We start from the raw sequence: 23,926 nt of genomic DNA, 5'->3' as shown, positions 1-23,926 counted from the left end.
ATTACCTTAATAAGACACGCACTATCATAAATGGGTAGAATAACAGACATTAGATTATCAATTGCTCTCGTAGGGAATTCTTCCTCAGAAAACAGGGGTTCAATCGATAACACTAATCTCCTCCACAAACTTTTGAAGATTCTATTTTTTTATTAGCCTTGCCTTTATTTTCTTTTTCTTTGGTCTTTGCAACTGACACTTCGCAACGCTCACCACAGGAAGATGGTCAAAACCAGGAAAAGGTACAACATCAGCATAACAAAGCTTCAAATCGGCAGAACGAACGAAAATATTATCAATTGGGATTGCACTCTGTTCAATAACCCTCGTGGGTACACTCAAAAACGGGTATAGATCATTCGACATCATAAAATTTAAAAAAAATCAACATTATGATTAGACAAATCAAGCATGTTAACATCATCCATAACAATATGACCAGCTCCAGATGGTACCCTTGAAATCAGCTGACTCATACCTCCCACAAAATTCTCCAGGTGAGCACTGAATGGCTTATGCACCAAAATAATTATATTTTTCCCCCCATCAAATTCAATTTCAACTGAAAAACTTCAACCTTACCATCAATCCTTATACTAAAATCAGCCCTTTCATTATAATTCAATAATGAAATAATTCATTTATCAATTTGGAATAATTTGATTAATTAATTAGTTAATTCAAAATTAATTTGAAATAAATTGAAATAAAAAACAAAAATAACACAAGTATTAAAAAAAACTATAAAAGGTCATCAATTGACCAGATATGCCTGATTGAAGCAGTCTCAGTTTCGCGCACAAAAATACGTCCTTGATCAGACCACACACTGCGATTTCCAAGCTTATCTCTTGAAGCGCTCAGAAGATCGCGCTTGCGTCTCGTAAGGGTCTCAGCTACAAATCAGCCTGAGCCACTAAGCTGCTTCTTCGCTTTAAACGCATGGCGAGCTACTTCTTTTGATCAAAACTGGACAAGAACAGGGGCAACATTATCTTGTCTTTGAGCATTATTTGATCCAACTGTAAATCGCTGAACACCATGTCTGAATCCTTAATATTAGTTATACCCATCTTGACAAATAAAACGCGCTTCATGTTGTCCCCCAAACTCTGCGAAGGAATCTGCTTCACACCATTAAACAACAGGGAATCACTTCTCCCTTCCTGCTCAATGTCGTCTATTTCGAGCTCAAGCTGATCCACGCGATTTTGTAACAAATCATTTATATGCATACACATTTTTAGATGTTTTTCAATCAGGTCACATTTAGGATAAAACTCACCATTTACTGCATCATAGGTTTTACAAACCAGTATTTCAACTAGAAACTTAGCATGAAAATTAGCTGCAGTCTGCAAAGTCGATTTTTTCAGCTTTTCGTTAATTTTTATCTCGATTTCTTTAGCTAGATTTTGTTCTGTAGCCGCGAGTTCATTCTCTGTAGCCACTACTAGTCTACGGAGATCAGCAGTCATATCTGAGAGTAGGGTATCTGTTACCAAATCTTACTTTTTTTGGAAACTATCGGTAAACATCAGGATGATTATTTAGCTCTGCGAACGCATGATTAACACCCTTAGTTTTCTTTATTGGGGCCTCTTTCTCATTGCCATCAAAATTAAGTAAACTCACAAGTCGTGTTTTTTGCCGTAGCAAAAAACAACAAATTTGCTTTATATTTGTCTTCATAACTTCTAGGGTTCGAATCGGCCAAAGGGGATAACCCACAAATTTGGTGAGGAACAAATCTCCAATCTTAACGTTAGCCGGATCCCTGACAGTAACAACAAATATTAAAAATCAATAAAATTAGAACTTGATTAGAATCAGATAGAGACGAAAGGAAACTTATCTTTATATGGGCAGGCCCACGGATGGCAGTGACAGTCACCTTATTGGTCGGTGGCCTGATGGACCATGGAGACCTGCTGATTGTTATCCATCATACTCTGGCATCCAGAACACCATCCACAAATAATATCCAATTTTCTCCACAAACCATACTTGGCTATCGTATCAAAGTTTCCCAATCTAAAACGCCAAATTCTGATTGTGTAAAAAATTCAAGTATTAGATTGCACAACTTCTGTAATAAAAAAAAATATTCAAGGTTAAAGAATCAACTTCAAGCAAGTGTATTCCCCTTGAGAGCTTGTTTTACAGTCTAGTAAAGAAAAAAAAATATTGCCTCCTTTGTTTCTTTACTGCTTCAATGCCCCCCCCCCTCTGAAAAAAATATAAATACATCGTAATAGAAATTCAAGTAAGAATGTACCGAGAATGAAAATATGTGCTAACGGATACTATGGAATCTGTACTTCGTAAATGTAGAATTCATGGCGACCCAGTTATAACAGCCAAAATGCTGCCCTAGGATGGATGGATGATAGACTGTCTATTAACGAGTGGAAATGACATCATTTTTATACAATCCTGTAAACACTTATGCCAGCTTTGCCTCTCACTCAGACTATCTGTCTTGGATTTATCCCCATGGCTTGAATAATCTTGATTCTCATTTCAACATGGTCGAATATGTCCATTTTTCTAATAAAAGAGACGTGGGAGGCAGTTGAGCTTATGGAACTTTCCAGTCATACTGATTATAAATCCTTGCATGACTGGCTTCAACAGGATGTAGCGTGTCCACCATTCATGTAATATCTATCTGACGTGTTTTGGATGTCCGTGTTGAAATAAAAGCCTCAGATTTAATAATATAATAATAATGATTCATTTATTACCCACTAAAACACTGTATGATAAGTATTAGAATGGGGAGTAAAAAGAAATTAAATACACGCAAAAAATACAAAACCTACAAAAAACGAAAAATATTAACTATAGAAAAAATTTAACAAGACGATTATAAGGAGAAAGTCGATCAAGTGTAGCATTTGAGTGCTTCCTGTATAGTTTTTCCAACTTTGTTGATATTTAGTTCATAAATACCAATTTTTGTGGAAATTAAACACGATTTGTGGAATATGTACATACTGGGTTTTGAATTTGGTCTTTGATATTTCAGTTACCTCTCACATATAACCTAGAATTTTAGAAATAACAATTCAAATAATGCTTACTTGTTGTACTTATAAATGCTATTCATGTAATGGGTACGGAATTTTCCCGAGGGACGGCGGAAGGATCTAGTTCACCAAAAATTCTGTTTTACAGCTAGAATATAAAAAAACAATTCTGGTAAACATTGGGATCAATCCAAAGGAGGACTATGGGGGCACCTTTCGTACCTTTTTGCAGACATGGCTGTGTCTATGCTCTTGGAAACAATTTTGTAAGAAACTTTTCTAACAAATGAAGCATGTCATTAAAATGCAAAAATTCAGAGAGCCATGATAGTCTAGAAAGGTACCTTTCCTTATGCAACCATTTCTGTACAGTCTAATCTGATCGTGACCCTCCATCAGTAAAGAATTAAATAATAGCTTACATTGCTTGATAATGTACTTATAATGAAGATTATAAAAATAATGACGAAAATTTCAGTTTCTGAAGTACAACTGAATTATACAGCTCACAGTCTGCCGAATCGTGTATTTTTACATATATTCTTGACTCAATTATGCTCGCTGGTTATGTAGGGCAACGTCTTTATGTGTGCAAAACAAATTTCGTGGCGTATTCTTTACGCCACGATTCCCCCCAAAAGAATTATTAAGATTCCATTTTCATTTTGTGCTACCTGTGTTTCAAGTAAAAACAAAGAGAGAAAAACTTCATTAGGATCAAGTTTATTCCTGTCCGAAAAACTTGTTGGCAAGTGGGTGAAACAAAATTTATGGTTTCTTCGAAGTACGCTACTACTTGCTCAATTTCTGTACTTGGCGAAATAATAGCAGCTATAATTAATATTGCAAATGCTTCTATTACTTTTATGCTGTCATAATTAGTTCATAAATTAGTTATTTTGCTTGAATCTTGAAGCATCTGTCACGCGGTTTTTTTTTTTTTTTTTACCTTTTTTCCAATTAAGAAACCATGTGTGATGACAGTGCATCTGTACTTGGAAAAAGCACAGCTTGTGTTTTGATAAAAGTTTTCGACCGTCTGTTTTTATACGGCAATGAACTTCCACTGCTGTTCTTTATAAATCACAACTGAAAACGATATATATATATATATATATATATATATATATATATATATATATATATATATATATATATATATATATATATATATATATATATATATATATATATATATATATATATATATATATATATATACATATAAATAAGTTGTCTCTGTGTGTGTGTGTGTGTGTGTGTCTGTCGAGTGACGTCATGTTTGTGTGTCGACTGACGTCATGTTTTCGACTGACGAAATTACAGACCAGGACATCGGGACATAAATGACGCCCGGGACACTCAAAGAGAAATCAAAGACTGGGACACAAATGACGACCGGGACACAGGGAATATAAATGACGACCGGGACACAACTACAACGGGGACGCCGGGGGGCACAGGGGGATATATAAATGATGACGGCGACACAGGGAATGTTCGATTAGCAATCACCATCAACAAAGCTCAAGGGCAATCATTAGAATAATGAGGTGTAGATCTGAATACGGATTGTTTTTCCCATGGACAATTATATATTGCATGTTCAAGAGTCGGTAAACCTGACAATCTATTTATATGCACAGACAATGGGACAGCAAAGAATGCTGTATATTCGCAAGTTTTACGTAGTTAAAAACATATATATATATCTATCTATATTCACAGGTGGGACATAGGGACACAACTACAATGGCGCGTAACTAATATGGCGCGTAACGACTTACGCGCGCGGGGGGGCTTGGGGGGTGGTTTGCGAAGCGCCCTCACCAACTAAGTGTTGGGGTGGCGCTGGGACAGCAAAGAATGTTGTATTTTCGCAAGTTTTACGTAGTTAAAAACACACACACACATATATATATATATATATATATATATATATATATATATATATATATATATCTATATATATAAAAATAAGTTGTCTGTCTGTGGATGGATGGATGGATGTGTCAGGTGACGTCACCTGAAAAAACTGGATTAGGTGACGTCAAAACTGAAAAAACTAAAAAAAGGCAAAAACTACAAAAAAAAACTAAAAACTAATAAAAAAAATAAAAAAGCTAAAAAACTAAAAAAACTATAAAGGTAAAAACCAATAAAAAACTAAAAAAAAACTGAAAAAACTAAAAAAAGGCAAAAACTACAAAAAAAAACTAAAAACTAATAAAAAAACTAAAAAAGCTAAAAAACTAAAAAAACTAAAAAAACTAAAAAAAGGTAAAAAACTAAAAAAAATAAAAAATAAAAAAAAACTAAAAAAAAGGAAAAAACTGAAAAATAAGCTAAAATAAAGGTAAAAACCAATAAAAAACTAAAAAAAAAGGAAAAAACTAATAAATGACGACACTCAAAGAGAAAGCGACCAGGACAAAAGGAATGTTCGATTAGCAATCAACAAAGCACCGGGACACAGGGAGTATAAATGACGACCAGGACATAAGTAAAAAAAAAAAAACTATCTATATATATAAAAATAAGTTGTTTGTGGATCTGTGGATCGTGGATCAGGTGACGTCACCTGAAAAAACTGGATCAGGTGACGTCAAAACTGAAAAAACTAAAAAAAGGCAAAAACTACAAAAAAAACTAAAAACTAATAAAAAAAATAAAAAAGCTAAAAAACTAAAAAAACTAAAAAAAGGCAAAAACTACAAAAAAAACTAAAAACTAATAAAAAAGCTAAAAAACTAAAAAAACTAAAAAAAAGGCAAAAACTACAAAAAAACTAAAAACTAATAAAAAAAATAAAAAAGCTAAAAAACTAAAAAAACTAAAAAAAGGTAAAAAACTAAAAAATAAATAACGACCGGGACACAGGGACCCAACTACAACGGGGACACCGGGGGAAACAGGGGGATATAAATGACGACCGGGACAAAAAAACTAAAAAGAAATAAAAACTAAAAACTAATAAAAAAAACTAAAAAATCTAAAAATCTAAATAAGCTAAAAAAGAAAAAAAAAGGAAAAAAATAAAGGAGAAAAACAAAACTAAAAAACGAATGTATATACAGACCGGGACACCGGGATACAAATGATGACCGGGACCCGGGACACAGGGAATATAAATGACGACCGGGACACAGGGACACAACTACAACGGGGACACCGGGGGAAACAGGGGGATAACCTGACAATCTATTTATATGCAAAGACAATGGGACAGCAAAGAATGTTGTATATTCGCAAGTTTTACGTAGTTAAAACCATATATATATATATATCTATATTCACAGGTGGGACATAGGGACACAACTACAATGGCGCGTAACTATTATGGCGCGTAACGACTTACGCGCGCGGGGGGGCTTGGGGGGGGGGGGGCGCGAAGCGCCCCCACCAACTAGGTGTTGGGGTGGCGCGAAGCGCCACCCCAACAGCTAGTATATATATATATATATATATATATATATATATATATATATATATATATATATATATATATATATATATATATATATATATATATTCACAGGTGGGACATAGGGACACAACTACAATGGCGCGTAACTAATATGGCGCGTAACGACTTACGCGCGCGGGGTGGCTTGGGGGGTTGGGGCGCGAAGCGCCCCCACCAACTAGGTGTTGGGGTGGCGCGAAGCGCCACCCCAGCAGCTAGTATATATATATATATATATATATATATATATATATATATATATATATATATATATATATATATATATATATATATAAATAAGTTGTTTGTGTGTTGACTGATGTCATGTTTTTGTGTCGACTGACGTCATTATAAGGATTGAGCATTATGCCGTCATGAAGTTGTTTGTCGACTCACGTCATGTTTGTCGACTGGCAAAATTACAGACCGGGACACAAATGACGACCGGGACACCGGGTCACAGGGAATATAAATGACGACCGGACACTCAAAGAGAAATTACAGACTGGGACACCGGGACACAAATAACGACCGGGACACAGGGAATGTAAATGACGACCGGGACACAGGGACACAACTACAACGGGGACGCCGGGGGGGGGCACAGGGTGGATATATAAATGACGACCGGGACACGGAATGTTCGATTAGCAATCACCATCAACAAAGCTCAAGGGCAATCATTAGAATAATGAGGTATAGATTTGAATACGGATTGTTTTTCCCATGGACAATCGGGACACAAATGACGACCGGGATACAGGGAATATAAATGACGACCGGGACACTCAAAGAGAAATTACAGACCGGGACACCAGGACACAAATGTCGACCGGGACACAGGGAATATAAATGACGACTGGGACACTCAAAGAGAAATTACAGACTGGGACACCGGGACACAAACGACGACCGGGACACAGGGAATATAAATGACGACCGGGACAGAGGGACACAACTACAACGGGGACGCCGGGGGGCACAGGGGGATATGTAAATGACGACGGGGACAGAGGGAATGTTCGATTAGCAATCACCATCAACAAAGCTCAAGGGTAATCACTAGAATAATGAGGTATAGATCTGAATACGGATTGTTTTTCGAATGGACATTTATATGTTGCATGTTCAAGAGTTGGTAAACCTGACAATCTATTTATATGCACAGACAATGGGACAGCGAAGAATGTTGTATATTCGCAAGTTTTACGTAGTTAAAAACGTATATATATATATATATATATATATATATATATATATATATATATATATATATATCTATCTATATTCACAGGTGAGACACAGGGACACAACTACAATGGCGCGTAACTAATATGGCGCGTAACGACTTACGCGCGCGGGGGGCTTGGGGGGGGGGCGAAGCGCCCCCACCAACTAGTTTTAAAGAAAAATAAATTATCAAAAAATTGTTTATAAAAGAAGGCAAATAACTATGTGTTTTTTTTTTATTTATCTAGCTGGTATAGATGGGTCTCTGAATTCTCATTTTCAATCAGTGGAGTGGCATCGATTTTTTTTTCCGAACATTTACTAATAAAATGTAGGTAAAAAGTGGAAATTCATACAACTTGAGTTAACGATGGAAACGAAATGCAACTATTATATTACTTCAGAATTTCTCACCTTCTCATTACCAGCCAGACACAAGAAAAGTTATGTTTTGTATAGCGGTTGCATATATTTGTCCTTAAAATTGTCTAAACTGCTATACCGCTGAGGATTTTTATACTTACTTTGATGCATGCCATCCGATCATATTTCTACGATTAGTTGTTTATAAATCAACATTTTTACAGGACAATTCTCTTGCTTAATGCGAAATCTGAGTCAAATTTCAAATTTTATTTTTGTGCTCAGCAGACATACCGAGATTTAAACGTTTGAACTGAATATCTGAAAATCTCAATATAAAAAAAAAAAACTAATTAGAAATCTACCACAGCTTGAAACCCTCAGAATTTAAATCATCAATCTATACCTATCAAATACAAAAATAACAAACACATAATAATTTGCTTTTTAAGGAGTATTTTGATTCATATGCTTAGTTTGAAGCAAATACCTACATGCATCTTTATTAGAGTTCATATTTTTCTGACGGTTTTGGTCTGTATTCAAATATTTTTGGATGAATAGAAGAGAAAATACTAACGAAGAGCTTCTAAACTGACAGGACTCTAGACTGACAGGACTAGCCATTATAAACATTCACCGAAATATTGAGGTAGACATCGACCGTATAATAAATAGATATGGCGGTAGTGGAAATAGAGAAATAGATGTTTTCTTATAAAAGTGTGAAATCTGTAATTTAAGCGAAATATATAGAACTTTAAAACGTGGAAAGATACGCTACGTTGTTATGAAAAGTAAAATTTTGATTAGTAAACTTTCGACATTTCGTCAAAGTTGACACCGTTTATTAAAACACTATTTTAAAAAAGAAACAATGATTAATTAATGCTTTATTGCCTATACTGAAAACCCTCCTTTTAAATGTCTTCTATGCATTTCTATCTCTTCGTTCTGTTTTTCTTGTTACATTCCTAAAAGAGCTACTATTTAATGTTTAATATATCTTTTACGGATATACAAGTTGTAACTTTATCCTCAGTTCCTAATCTTCACTACTACCATAGTTACTCAGTGATGCCATAAAGTTAGGGCGACATGCTAAATGGTTTAGAATAGAATAGTACTTTATTAACAAGCAGACTCTCACAACATAAAAAACTGCCGAACTTGTTGCTTTCCGTCAGCTAGCCTACATTGTATAAAAAAAAGCAAATAAGTACAATATATAAACATAACCTACAGCAATGAGCCCAACTGGCTTGTCAAATAAAAATGAGTATAATGAATAAAATGAATAAAAATGAGTACATAAGTAACAAACATAGTACATAAGTAAAAAGTAAGCAACATAAGTAAAATGAATAAAGATGAGTATAGGAATAGAATAGAAGTACTTTATTATCTAGGAAACTCTCACAACATAAAACTACCGAACTTGTTGCCTTCAGTCAATCAAACTGGCCTGTCAAATACAGTGAATACAATGAATAAAATGAAAAAAAAATGGGGACATAAGTAAAAACGTAAGTACATGATAAAAAAAACATACACCAATGAATCCAACTGGCCTGTCAGATAAAAATGAAACAAGAAAACTAATACATAAACAATATAAACGACACATTAAAATGATGCATTGCAATTTTTATGCATTTATGATTTCAACAAACGCTGGCACAAAGCTCTTTCTGTAGCGCTCAGTTCTTGCATTGACAGGATTTAAAACTGGGATTTTTGTGCTTTTGATCGAGGTAAACGGGGCTTTTGGAGGGCAATAATGGGCTGGGAGTATACATTGAAAGCGTGGGTTACAACCCAGATTATTTCCGAAATTGGTACAAAGAGTAACACGTCAGGCTGCCAAGGTAGGGAGGTGGAATTCCTTGAGAAGGAGAATGTAAGGCACTTTGCCCTGACCGTAGATAATTCTCAGGGGTCTCTTCAGGATAATTTCTAGTCTATCGGACTGATCCACCGTAAGACCGAAATGCCACACCGGGCAAGCATACTCAAGCTGTGGACGAATATGGTTTGACCTATACAAATTGTCACAAATAGTGCATGACCCCAAAAGAATGTTCAAGGCCTTTTTTTTGACAATAAAAAGCTTAACTCACTCGCTATAGTGGTCAGAAGTGCAAAGGCAAAAATTTATGCATAAAATATGAAATATAATTTTTTTATAGACTGTGAACAGCTTTTTATGTTTTTTCTTTATGGTGGGATGTTTTTATAACTTACTATTTTTTGTACCAATATTTTTATACCATTTTAATTTCAACTGATTTAATACAACTTTAACCTTCGCCAGATTTTGCATTAAATTCACGACCATTTCCATTACCTACCTACGACGCATAATTGTCGAAGTTCCCTTAAAATTGCAGTTATTTTTTGTTCGCAAGTTTATCCAGGCAACCTTTTATGCCCCCCCCCCCTTAAAATCCTCCGCCCCTGAACACAAGGGGTAAAGTCTAAATTTGAACCCATGCAATTTAACGTCCAACCATTATACTTATAGGCTTTACAAGCAAAGGAAGTCTATGATTGAGACGAAGGAACCGAATAAAGTTGTAATTATACTCAGAAGAACTAGAATTAAATTATTATAATTGATACAAAAACATCTTGTGCCATCCAATGGTTTTGAACTTGGAAAGTTATTTGTTCATGCTTCAATTGACTTCTGCACAAGTACTTATTCATTATGACCTTTTTTGCTGTTTGTTTTCATGCTTGATGATCAATCACTTTAGGGGCAGGCGTGGTACAAATTGCACAATTAAATCTTTTTGTTGCAGAATAAAAGCAAAAAATGTTTTGTTCGAGTTTAGTTTCAACGCCTCATTTACTAAATTGCATCAAGAATTTTTGTGTAACTTGAAAAATTGAATTACATCCGAAGACAATTCAATTAACATTTCTCGGTTGGCTCCTTCGGCATTGCGACAGGTCATAGTCTGAGCCAAATAATGCCCTTGGAATTAAAAACTGGGTATGAATAAAGTTCTTCGTAATCATTTGAAGATTTTTGATGTCCTGTTTTTACTAAAAGAAAAAAACACAAAAAAAAACATGACGCCCACAGGTGGACCAAAAAATGTTTCGACTCTTATAGGCATGGAAACTATATTGTATGTAGACAGTGCCAGGGTTGATGTCAACGAAGTCAAAATAGTTTGAAGATTGATTGCATCGAAAAGCTTTGCTGTATCGATCTGGTACCCTACATCTTTTTCGCACAGCACCATAGGGGATCATCGAATTGTCGCGATTTCTAATTTTTCTGTGCTCAAAAAATTTCTAGTCCTCGTAGTGTTACGTAATGTTTCTTCTTTTTTGTCTTAAACGCGACAGTTTAAAAAAAAAAAAAAACTGTTGGGGATGAAATGTCTCTACTAGATAAAATCTGATTACTTTCTTGAATATAGCATTCGATTTTTTTTTTTTAAATAAATCCAAAAACAAAATTTTGCAAAAAACCGGAGCAATACTGTAAACAGCGGAAGAGTTTTGGTTACATAATGAAATTTAATCTTAATGCCTATGTTTGAAACACAAAGAAACATTTTCGGAACGAAAACGGTGTTTTTTAGTTTTGTTGTCTATTCTTTTTTCTTCGTTTTTTTTTTCGTTTCGTATTGTATGTAAATTAAGATTGTTCACGAACCTTCAACCCTAATTTAATTCATTGCAAGAAATGTCATAATTAAAAGAAAAAAGAACATTAGATAAAATCCTGAGAATCCACCTAGGTCTGCGACAGGGAACATATTTTATTATGCAATATCGTCCGAAAACTGTTAGGGGTAAATATGTTCTATTAACCCATCTACCAGGATGTTTATATCCTCTAGATGATGTTAAGTTTATAGCTATTTGATGATTTTACAGCTATATCCCAAAGGATTCGGAATTAGGATTCTTTGGAAGGTTTGTGTACTGACTAGCCATTATTTTAAGGAGACAATTGAAAAATTGTTTTATTTAGATGGAATCTACTAAAAAGCATGTTTTGGGAACAAATTTATTGTTTTTATATTTTATATTTATGTTTTTATATTGTATGTATTTATGTTTTAGAAACCAATAGTATTATCTTAAATAGTAGCCCTGTCTGGTACTTTGCAATCATATTTTAATTTGTGTTGTGAAGATTTGAACTCTCCATGAAATTTTAAAAAGATTTTCGTTACAATGAGATGGCTGCCCAATTTTTCCTCAGTTATAGAATACGCCATAACAGGATATTTTACACCATACCGTGATTCCCAGGTTTCCATATCGTCTTCAATTCGTTTCAGGCAGCGGAACAAATGAACTAACTACAGGAGTGTCGGAAAATTAGAAAAAATCGTAAAGAAGATTTTGTTGTGAAACTTTATTAAAACTATAACATTCAATAATTGTCGTTGGAAGACTCAATACCATCGCGCCTATATTTTGTTATTTTGAAAAGTTCGCGTGTACAGCTGATGTGCCAAGAACGGGATTTGATTCAGATGTGATTCTGGTTCTGGGTATGAGATCACGCGATTTCGCAGCTTTATTTCTGGCTATTTATTTTTTTCAACGTCATATTACATGTTGAAAACCTTCACCGAAAGGTCACTGAGTCCATTTTAAATTTGTCATGCATATTAATAGAGATTAGATGATTTGTTGTTATTTGAATTTTTTAATTGTAAAGTGTAGATTTGCTTATTTGCCAAATGAATGTTTGAGATTCTAATCTCATTAAATATTAGATGTAGATTTTTTACAGCTTTAATCGGATGATCCTGTATCCGTCAAATTTAGATTCTACGACTCAAAAATGTAAATGTCATTCCTGGAAGCCAAATTGATTTTATATGCATTGCTATACACAAAATAAAAAAGAATGTTCTGCCGCTATTCATCTTGTGAGATATACATTTTCATTAACCCAAAACTGGTGAAGAACCAAGTGGCCTTGCTTGACAGATATACCTAGTTTGGGATTTTGATGTAAAGCCACTTAAAAGTACTTGAGACTTGTTCTTGAAGAGACACGTGCTGATCAGCCCACTCAGCATTAACGAGCTGGAGCTTCTGGACCACTGCCATCTATACTATTGAAGCCTTTGCCGTTTGAACGTTGTCCCTTTTTTCTTTTTCTTTTTTTGACTCCTCTGCTAAACGTTCTTACCTCATACACTACAGCCTTATATTTATTTATTTCTTTTACAGAATTTTCTGAGGTGGATTCGCCCACAAGTGGCCAATTGAATATTGAGGATTTTGCTAAAAACTGCCAAGTAGCAACAATTTCAGAAAGTGGAACATCACCAACTGTGGAAGTAGATGGTAGAACGCACAGTAGAAACTCTTCCAATCACTCTGGCTCTGGGACGTCGGGGTTTGGCTCTGTTACTGTAGGGCCCGGGCAGTATGGTTCTTTAGGGAGTCAAAATACTCAGCACAGTCGGCAAAGTAGCTTAGGAGACTCTGGACACATGAGGTTAGTAATTCTTAAAGGCTTAATTGCAAGTATTTTCTAGCACTTGTGTGGATAATTAATAAGATTTTGCTGTCATCAACTTTATCTTTGAAGTACCAATACGATACGACTTCTTGTAAACGCTATCACAGTCAAATCAGGATCTCGGCAAAAATGCAGAAATTAAGACGAATCAGAAAAATGGTCGGGAATCCTGAAACAAGCGAAAAAAGATTTTTCTGTTTTAATGAAGACTGCTCTGTAATAGGGGTCGCCACCGTTTCTGTTTATGGTTAAAACAGAAATAGTAAAAAATGGCAATTAAAAAACGAAACAGAAACGGAGAAAAAAGAAACAGAACTCTGTTTCTTTTTTCCGTTTTTTTTATTGAAGAACAGAAACGGCCTGTTTTTATTAAAAAAAAAACGGCCGTTTTAACAGATATTTCTGTTCTTTTCAGGTACTGCGACATGCATGCATGCAATTTTACTTAACTCTGGGTAAGTGTAAAAGCAGTCAGTCCAAAATTCTAGTGGATCAGAACTATTTTTTCCTGGTCTTTGTATCTCGTTTAAGAAGACTGGAACTGTCTCCTCATATGTCCTGATAGTTTTTGCTGCTACGCAGTCAGTGCTTGTATTGTTAGCATTTTGACTTGAAGAGTTCAACCGCAGCCTAGTCGTGTCGAGAAACTAAAAAAAAGCTGTATTGGAGTCAGTGATGTATTTGGTTAATTTCTGTCTTGATAGGAAGGACGTCAATTTGAAAAGAGTTCAACTAGAATTGAGAGAGTTCTCCTGTACTTCTCTTCTAGGAACTGAACCGCTGGAGAAGAGAGGAGACGGCCTGACGAGCTGAATATCTGTTTATATTGCTCATTTTTTCATAAATTGCAGAGTAAAAAAGCCAGCTTTTGTAAAAAGTAGCAATTCAAACCTAGGACTGGTAAATAAAAGACATTACCTGGGCTGAATAGCCAATAATTCCTTCAAGTCGTTGACTGAATCAGTAATAGCACCACTATCCGGTGTCTCACAAAGCAAATGAAATCCTTCAACCCTCAACGCAACTTTGCTTGCAGAAACATAATTATACCCACTAGCTATCATCGTCATCCTTGCCTGTTTAAACGGGCAAAGAACCCTAATGACACCTTCCACAATGGACCACTCATTGCTCTGAAGTGAAGTTCGAGCTCTCTGACTTTAGCGTCACGAATGTTTAGATTTAAGAAGTTGTGCAGTGGCTCTTTCCGGGTACAATATATTTCTATCATGGTAAGGGTCCTGTTCCGTCGAACATTCATATCCTTTGTGATGGATGGACTAAGATTATATGTCTTGCAGATAGCTGCAAAATGATCATGGAAGACATTTCCAAGATTTTAACCAGGTTTAGTATTTTTACCAATGCTTCTCCCAGCGCCAATACTTCAGTGGAAACTCCTCTTTGGCTTGGTACTGAGTCCTTACTTTTGCTGTCAAGGTCTGGATCATTTAATTCCGAGCTACTATCAACATCATTAATGAAATCTGTATATGTAGTTTCTTCAACGTCTCGTACAATCAGGGCGGGAAAGCCATCTTGTTCAGCAGTATATCTATCTACTCTCTTTAAAGGAAAAACTGTGAACCTATTTATGTATGTATAATTTTTTTTCCTGAAAATTGCCCCATAATTATTTTTTTTGTATTTGAACCAAGGGATTTTCTGGCCTGAAAAAAAAAGATCTAGATCTGTCACGAGTCTGAGAAAATTCGTTTAAAATCTTAATTTTGGTAGAAAAAAATCATTTGAGTGACACCACTTTACATGCATTTCAAGAGTATAAATTACATTCTTCCCCCTCCTCAAAAGTGGTATTAGAATCTATGAGGCATGCAAATTTACACAAGATGACAAATGACACTGAATAGCTAAAGAAAAAGGCATGGAACAAGAAAACAGCAAAATAACATTGAATTGTAAAGGAAAATGTTGCACATCAAAAACCGTTGTTAGAAACGAAAGTAAAATTGCAATCAAATGAAGGATCGTGTTAGTTTAGCGTGCGTGAGTCTGTGAAGGATGAACGGGAAGAAGGAACGGAGTTCATGCCAGAATTTCTTAATTCAATTAAAATTGCTTATTTGACTCCCCATGACTTAAAACTAAAGAATAACGCGATAATTATTAATTAGGGAAGCAAATAATTATTTCATATTAAATTTCTCTGATTGCAAGATCCTTTTCCTTGATTCAAGTTTTCTGAACTGACAAAATTTACCCCGTGTGCTTGACTTTTGTTTTGATTCGAGACCGTCGAGAATCTAGATTTTTATTATAGTTTCATTGTCAACTTTTCATTTTCAGTCGGTAATACGTGTTATATAGAGTTATTTTTGCCTGACTCTCTGAAGTCGGAATTGATTGCTTACGAAAAAGTTGCCTGTTTATCAATTATCTTTACTGTGGCGAGTAAGATCAAAACGAGTAAGATCGTTTATAGACGAAAAAATTCAAGCAAAGAATTTCTGAGGTATTTGCCGAAAGTTTGCTTGGGGGAAGAGGAAACAAGTGCAAAAAATCCAGCATAAAATAAAAAAAGTAATTAGACAAGTAGTTTTAAATTTTGAAAGTAGAATAGTCTAAGATTAATTGTTCTCGTTGCTACATAAATAGAACTGGAAACACTGGCTTTAATGTTGAATATCCCAATCTAATTAAAGTTGTAAGAATGCGATATGATGGCATTCACAAGCAAAACGCGAAAATTTAAGAGCCAAGCAAATTAGCCGAAATGACCCGCATGAGAAATCTGGTGTGAAAAATCAGACCTTTGTTTTTTTCTGTGGAGTGGATACTAATAAGGTGCCCCCTCCCCGTAGTGCATTCGTAGATATGATACTAATACGCTCAATAACTGCCCAGAGATGTTATTGGTTACAAACAAGTAGATTAAATCACCGTGTGGCTCCAGTGCAAGCTCCATAACGTATCCTGACGCTGAAAATGTGAAGAAAACCAAATAAGAGAGTAATATACATATAACTTTATGTTATAATCTTAATATATATTATGATAATTATTTTATATATACTATATATAAAAATAGGGGATGAGGAGATGCATAAGAAGGAAGAGAAAGCGATAGCTTGTGTCTAAGTCAAACTACGGAATGTCGAATACTTTTTGACTGAATGAAGGACATAATAAACTCGAAACGAATGAAAAAGCTAAGTGAATAATCTCTGAAAAGGTTGGAAAGAAGTATGAAGCTCGAAAGGCTATTATCAGGCTTTAGAAAGCCACTAGAACTAAATTTTTTTTGACCTCACAAATAATTACTTAGAATAATCATAATCCCTCTGCAAACGTGATATAGGACTTATACGAACATATGGTGCTCCGCCACTTTGACCCATGGGTCACAGTTGCCGCAACATTACAAGGGATTTTGGCACCGGTGTCTGCCTATCTCTGTTTATCTCGAGGACTTATATGGAACGATACTAACGAATATAATTGAGGCTCCTGAGAACAAGCCTTATAATTTACTGAGAGAAGGTCACCATTTTTGCAGAGCCTTATGACAGAGTCAGGACATGGAAAGGGATAGCAAGATATTATTAGAGTTGGGACCTGGTTATTAGATTACCTGTAAATTCGTAAAAAGAAGCTGTGAGTCTTCCTGAAATGAACCATTTGGAAAACCATATTTGGGTTGCCTGAATAAATTCCAGATTAGATAGAAAAAGCTCTGTAATTCGTGATCAGGTAAGCCGAACAAAGGAATGGTTGCAATGAATTGTTACAAAGAAGTCGACCTAACTGACCAGTTTTGCCTGCTTCAATGACCTTTTCTCGTGGGATTAGAAGGAAAAGCGCTGGCTGTTTGCCAAAGCAGGGTGTCTAACCTATCTTAAATTAATACTTCTGTGAGGAAAACAAGCGCAAAGGCTAGAGAACTTTCTGCTTTTGAAAAACAAAGTATGTGTGCAAAAATAAATTTTTAAAAAGTGCGGACCAGTTAGAAAATGTTGTAAAACCGGAAGTATAAACCTTATGCTTTTATCCGTTCCAGAAATAAGATTTTGATTATGGAGCAATAAATTAAATCCACATGCAAATAGCAAAATTTTTCCTTATTTCCCTTGGCACCAAATTTACGAAAAAAGTTTGAAAAATAATCGCTCCTAATCAGCGTGACATACAATTGAAAATTTGGAGGTACAAGGGTCTGATTTTAATCAATAGTGTTATATAATCGGCAACATTAAACATTATACAATGCAAAGAGTATTTTCGTATGTTTGAAAATATTTCCATAATTTTATTGATTATCTATAAACAATTTTGTTTATCAATGTTTGCTGAAATATCCTATACAGGCATGCACATTTTTTTGAGGGAGTGGGGGAAGGTTATTAATAAGAAGCAAATTTATTTTGATAATTTATGGAAGAAGTTGTGTTGCTTCAGTGTTGTTTAAATATCATAATATATGTATATGATTGGTCAATTGATGCAGTTTTTTCTCTTTTTCTTGATGAAGAAAGCCTCTTTTCGAGCATATGCTGATGGGAGGGGGGCTCTAGTAGCCTAAATTCCCCCAAACCTTATGATTTTCATTGTTTATTTGCCGCTATTTGCGCACAATTTTATAAAGCATTTGTTCGTGTTTGGTTGTGATTATTTCTATTTGATTTTTCTGTATTCACATTTCTTTTTAACTTCCCTTAAAATGATCTTTTTAGAATTCAGTGGATTTGTGGATATAATGAGATAAGAAGCGAATCGAAAACTGTAAATTCAGACAAATTAAATAGTTTGAAATAAGATTATTTGACTCGAAACTGTATGATTTAATGATCAACTTAGGTACAAAAAAGGCTGTTTTGACTCTTTAGAATCAATAGAAAAAAGCTTTTGTTCTTTTTTTTTTAGAAGTGATGCATCAGATTCTAGTTTTTCACGTAACTGAGCCTGATGGTTAAAGATTTGATGTGTCAATGTTTGAATTCATACCAATATGACTGATGAAAAGATTTAGAGATGTTGGGTATATTAAATGAATGGGCAAATATCGTCTCATTCTTTTTCGAATCGATTTGATAAAGTTTATATTGAGTTTTGGAGGAATCGTGGTAATAAAACACAAAAAGTGTTTTGTGTTTTATTTGTTTTAAATTTCGTTGGTTTTAAATTCAAGTCTAGTACCCCCTCCCTCCGCCCCGTAAACTGAGCACAATGAGTTGTTTGATTTTTGCTCACTTTTCATTATATATTTTGGTTTTCGACGCCCTTTCTCAACTTTTTATTTTTGAAACGTATGTTTCTTTCCTTTTAGAAATCCTTGGAAATGAAGGTCGGAATATTAAAAGGTTTGCTGTATCCTGAGACACGCGCCTAAGCCCTCCTTATCAAAAAAAAAATGAAAAAAAAAAGTATTATGTCGTAGGGGAAATCAGAAAACAAGAATCAGCTTTAGCAAGTCGGTAAAGAAATTCACGCGTCTATTTCATTCTTATTCTAATCGAACAGGTTGCATTGTTATGGTCTCTTTTTAATTCTTGACACTAATGAGCATGATATCTTCTGGTTTTACTTCTGAACCAAAGCACCTACCCAAATTCAGTGTAGGACTCGACGCTTGTCGAGAGGAGTGAATTGTCATGTTCTGACAACAGTGTCCTGACGAAGAGTGGTATGGGCTTGTGTAAAGCCTTCATTCAGCTCGATGATCGGCGGCTTCTTGCTGTCAGGTTGTGAACTGATGCCTTCCTATCGTAGTTTCATGATTGCGAAAATGGTCCACCAGTTTCAAAGCATTTTTAAAGATGAGACATATTATTCTAGCCGTTTTGAACCATTAGTTCCGATAAAATGGCATCAGACTGGCATCAGAACCAGTATTTTTATTTTTTAACTTTACCTTGTTTTCAGATAAAATGAAAGCGTGATTATTTTTAGATATGCTAATTTTTGCTACAGGTTTAGTCATTTGGAAGTTAGAGTACTCTGAATAGCCATCTGTAAGCAGAAGGTAGCATATCTCAGGAGGCACAGATTAAGCAGTACAAAAAAGGGTCTCATCTCACTTTCTAGTGTCGTAATGGAAGAAAGGTCAATATAGCTGGGTTGATTTTTACAGATGAAGGATGATAGGTTGCCAAAAATTGTGCTTTCTGGTAATTCAGCTAGGGCCAAACCCAGACATTCCTAAATGGGGTGAGAAAAGGTCATGCAAAAGATTTAAAGGAAGTAGGCAATACATTTAGAGGGACTGAAGCTCTGAGCAGAGTAGGGCGAATGAGAAATGTTGGCATTTGTATTGCCTCTGGCCGCTTGGTGCTGCTATAAGATGTCAGTAGGAGCATGAATAGAATTTTCTTTTTTTAAAGACTTGAAATTATTTTTACATTTATTTTAATACTTTTTTTAGATCTTATTTTGGCCCTCTGTCATACCGACTGTGCTGCAAAACTACTTTTTTGGCTGCTTAAAAAGCAAAACCTAAATTAGTGAAATTTGTATGTTTTTTGCAAAAGCCAAAGAAGGAATGGCCACGCTTACGATAGCTGTTCTTGTAGAATATAGAATTTTTTGGATTGCACTAGAGTTTCCTCTGAAATCATTTAAAAGTAAATTACAATGCGTTTTGTACATCTTTAAAGGAAAAATCGATGCGTATTGAGTTCCTCTATCTTCCTGTCATGGCTGGTTTTTCTTTAACTGGCATACCCTTTATAATCAGAGAATGTCCTGTAAATCTTTTAACAATTGTGTGCTCATCTAAAATATATACTTTTTAACCCAAGGCTTTTTGCAGTGCTGTAGTTGGAAATACTCTATTTTGTGCATGATTAAAGTTTCTGCCTGTAGACTAACTGCATGATTTCACCTTGCTTATTCTCTTTCCTGCTTTTATTCATAGAGCATTTGCATGTGACGAGATTTTGCCTATCCTCACGAAACAAACCGACAATCACAGTGAGCAGCCAGATCGTCCTCGCATACTGACAGTAATTGAGTCAAACTGGACCAGGGGTGTCGGACTTGGACTCGGCGTCAAAATTAGTCTTGCCTCAGCAAACAAAGTCAGTCCGGCAGTAGATGCCACCATAAGCCCTTGTGATAGTTGTTATAGTAGTGGCTCTGATAGCATTGGGTCCTTCACTGTTGATAGTGTTGTCTATAGGCGTAGAAGGTATTCAAAAACTTTTGGTGATGTGTCTTATCACTTGTTTGTTTGTCTTCATGTGTTTGCTTTAATGTTGGAGATTCCTTCGTTGTTGTGGTGTCCGGGTTGTGGTGACGCTTTTGGAATGATATAGCACATTGCAATGGTACCAGTGGTATGTTCGTTGTGTTCAGGCACGAACGCAAGGGTGGGAGAGGGAGGGGATCTTACGATATGTATATGGGTTATATGATTTGCCTGCTTTCTGCTGTTTTATCAAAGCTTAAACTAATCCCGACTCATCACTCTAAACTCGTCCATATGTGCCTGTTTTTTTGTTGTTGTTTTTCTTTTGCAAGGTTATGGGTCTTGGAAGTTTCTATCACTTTGAAAGTAAAGAACATATTCGTAAATTTATTTGGAATACAAATCCTGTTTTTATTTTGCCATATTTGCAGACGATTTCAAAGATCAAAGATTTTGCATTGTTTAATATGTAACATTAATATGTAACATGAAACTTTTCTTTCAACATCTTGTACATTCATCTTTAATATCTTATCACTGTAAGTTCTCTTTGTCTCTGGTTTGGACCCTTTAATTGAGCACGTTCGTCTTTTCCTATCTAAAAAATGAGGAGAAAGGGCTGATACTGTTTTTTTTTTCTCTCTCTTTCGCTTAGTATTGTTTATCTTTTTTTACAATTATTTTGGTTCTCGCTAGTAATTTTTTCCACACTCTTATAATGCCAAATATGAGGGATATACTAGCTGCATTTTTTTCTTTTAATATCGAGATAAATTCATTTAACATTCATCAGAGATATGAGATAATGAGATATACATTTATTAAGAAAAGAAAACAAACACTATTCACCATTCGCCTACCAAGAAAGGCAATAAGCTTATAAGGGCAAGCGAGGTTATCACCCTCGGCTAATTAAAACCACGTTCATATCACGCTACTCAATACAAAAGAAGCTCAAATGATGAAGGAAGAAAGGAAAAAAATAGAGAGAGGAAAAAAACATCACATACTCTTACGGAATTAAATGCAAAGGATGACTACGACCCCTCCTCCGCTCGGCTAGTCCATATTTTCCTAGTCCTCTAATTTAACATCGCTTGCTCTATTTTTATCTCTTCTTCATCTAGATAAAAGCTCAGAAAAATAAATAAAAAAGAGCAAAGTTAATTTGATTATTTTTGTAAATATATATATATATATATATATATATATATATATATATATATATATATATATATATATATATATATATATATATATATATATATATATATATATATATATATATATATATAATGTTCCTGAAATGCTCCAGCAACTTTTGATGCATATTGGTAAATACACGGACTTGAACCTTATTAAAGGCTCAACTAAAAAAACATACTTTTTTTCAGCTTACTTCACTGTTGCTACTACTAGCAACTCAATGCAGGACCATGCAGGACCAGACCACTGGACACTAAAAAAGCTCTGAATGTTCCTCTTTCCCAATTTATTCCGATTACTACTCTTTGTCCCGTCTTTTGACTGTCCGATTTCCAGAAGAATCGTCTAACGACAATCCTATGTACCCGGTTGAGTGACTGCCTATTATGTCTATTAAACAATAAGCTATGCCAGTGGTCCCCAACCGATTGTTGGCCGTGTCCCACCTAGACATTTCTAGAATCTTGATGTCCCCCAAGTAATATTTAAATTTTGTTATCCAAAATTTTACGTGTATTCACCTGAAGGAAGTTAAAAGGCCACTAATATCTTTCTTTATGTTGTGTTCTCTGCATATTTTATACTAATGAAAAATGTTGTCTGAAAACAACACCTTTTATACAATGTATAACGTCATTGTAATACTATCATGTACCTTTCTCTCCCCATAAACCCATTTGAATATAACGTCATTCACATGAATCATATATATATTTAGTTAAAGTTCTAAAGTGTAGTCAGCCAAAGGGTGCGTGTCTTGCCCATGATCCACCAAAATATTGTCATGCTCCACCGAAGGGGCCTGCTCCCCGTTGGGAATCACTAAGATGTACAAAAAATGTGACTCGACCGCGCTTTCTATATAACAATGAAAGAAAGTTTAAGATGGCTAGGCCACGCTTTACAGTTTAAGGATGACAGATTGCCAAACGTTGTGCTTTTTTGACATCAAAGGCATATGGAAGGATCTAAAGGGAACTAGAGCTTCATGGGAGTGGGTAAAGAGTAAAACGTGAGAAAACTTAAGTAGATGAACAGGGCATGTAGCTCTCTTAGTCCCAGGTGGCTTGGTGCTATACTGAGATGTTAGTAGTAGTAGTAACAGTAGTAGTAATCATCTTCCAACAGTAGAAAGTCCCCTAGCCATCTTAATTTGTCTTTTTGGAAATAGGATCAGACCATTTTTTCTTATTGCCTCTTGTTTGATGCACGATTAGTCAAACGAGTACTCAAAACTGTCCTTTGCTAATTCCTCTGGGAAAGCTGTAGCATAACTTTCTTGATATTTCAAAGTATCCATGTTTCATAATTATAATTAGTCGCTGTTGTTACCGGCGTTCCCAATATCCTAATTCAAGGCCGAAGACCTATCTTTGTACTCTCCCGATTTTTTTCATCTATGAAAAAAACTCTAATCCTTGCCTATTCTAACTTTTAAATTTTCTTTCCATCCACTATCTTTGTCTTACCATTTGTTGGCACGACAATCAACCAAGCCTCATCTGCTTGAAACTACCTTCCGCGGCCCCTTCCTTGCCCCTGTTTTTGTATATCTGTACAAAGTTTTGTATGTCAACGCTTTTTAGTGCTTACCATGCTCAATGCTCGGTAAATTTGTATTTAATTCATAGCAGTTCTAATTATGCTGAAGATGTTAGAGAGGATTACATTTTTGAAGTATAGCCCAACAAAAATTCATTTTTATATCGCTTCATTGACTTTAGTTTCTTATAGAAATGCCAGTAATAGTTCCAGTGGACAGAGTGAATTCGGATCTATAGATAGGAAGAGTCCAAATACAGCATCCTTAAGCTTAGAACGGAGACAGAAAATTGAAGAAGGGAAAGAATCTAAGCTTGATGCAACCCGAGTTAACCATGATGACTTAGTAGATGAGCTTCTAAAGAATACTGATCTTCAGATTGAAGTTAAAAAGAATCGAGTTACAGGTTAGTTTTTTGATGGAAATTTTGATA

The 23,926-nt window shown here is 35.1% G+C and overlaps 1 protein-coding gene across 4 annotated transcripts in view; it reads left to right on the top strand.

Annotated features, from left to right (window-relative positions):
- Nucleotides 1–23,926, top strand: part of LOC136037111 (early estrogen-induced gene 1 protein-like) — an 84,792-nt gene extending 60,866 nt beyond the window's left edge. For 3 of the 4 annotated variants that reach the window (XM_065719580.1, XM_065719582.1, XM_065719581.1), the window contains 3 exons: nt 13,306–13,576; nt 20,472–20,744; nt 23,685–23,926. In XM_065719580.1, the coding sequence (XP_065575652.1) occupies nt 13,306–13,576; nt 20,472–20,744; nt 23,685–23,904 (764 nt within the window). In that variant the 3' untranslated portion in view covers nt 23,905–23,926. The remainder of the gene's footprint in view (nt 1–13,305; nt 13,577–20,471; nt 20,745–23,684) is intronic. The other variant, XM_065719583.1, reaches the window with a different exon arrangement.

The sequence above is a fragment of the Artemia franciscana genome, chromosome 16 (assembly GCF_032884065.1).
Source record: "Artemia franciscana chromosome 16, ASM3288406v1, whole genome shotgun sequence".
Classification (NCBI taxonomy): Eukaryota; Metazoa; Arthropoda; class Branchiopoda; order Anostraca; family Artemiidae; genus Artemia; species Artemia franciscana.
Note: the sequence above shows the minus strand (reverse complement) of the source record. Positions and strands in the feature narration are given on the sequence as shown.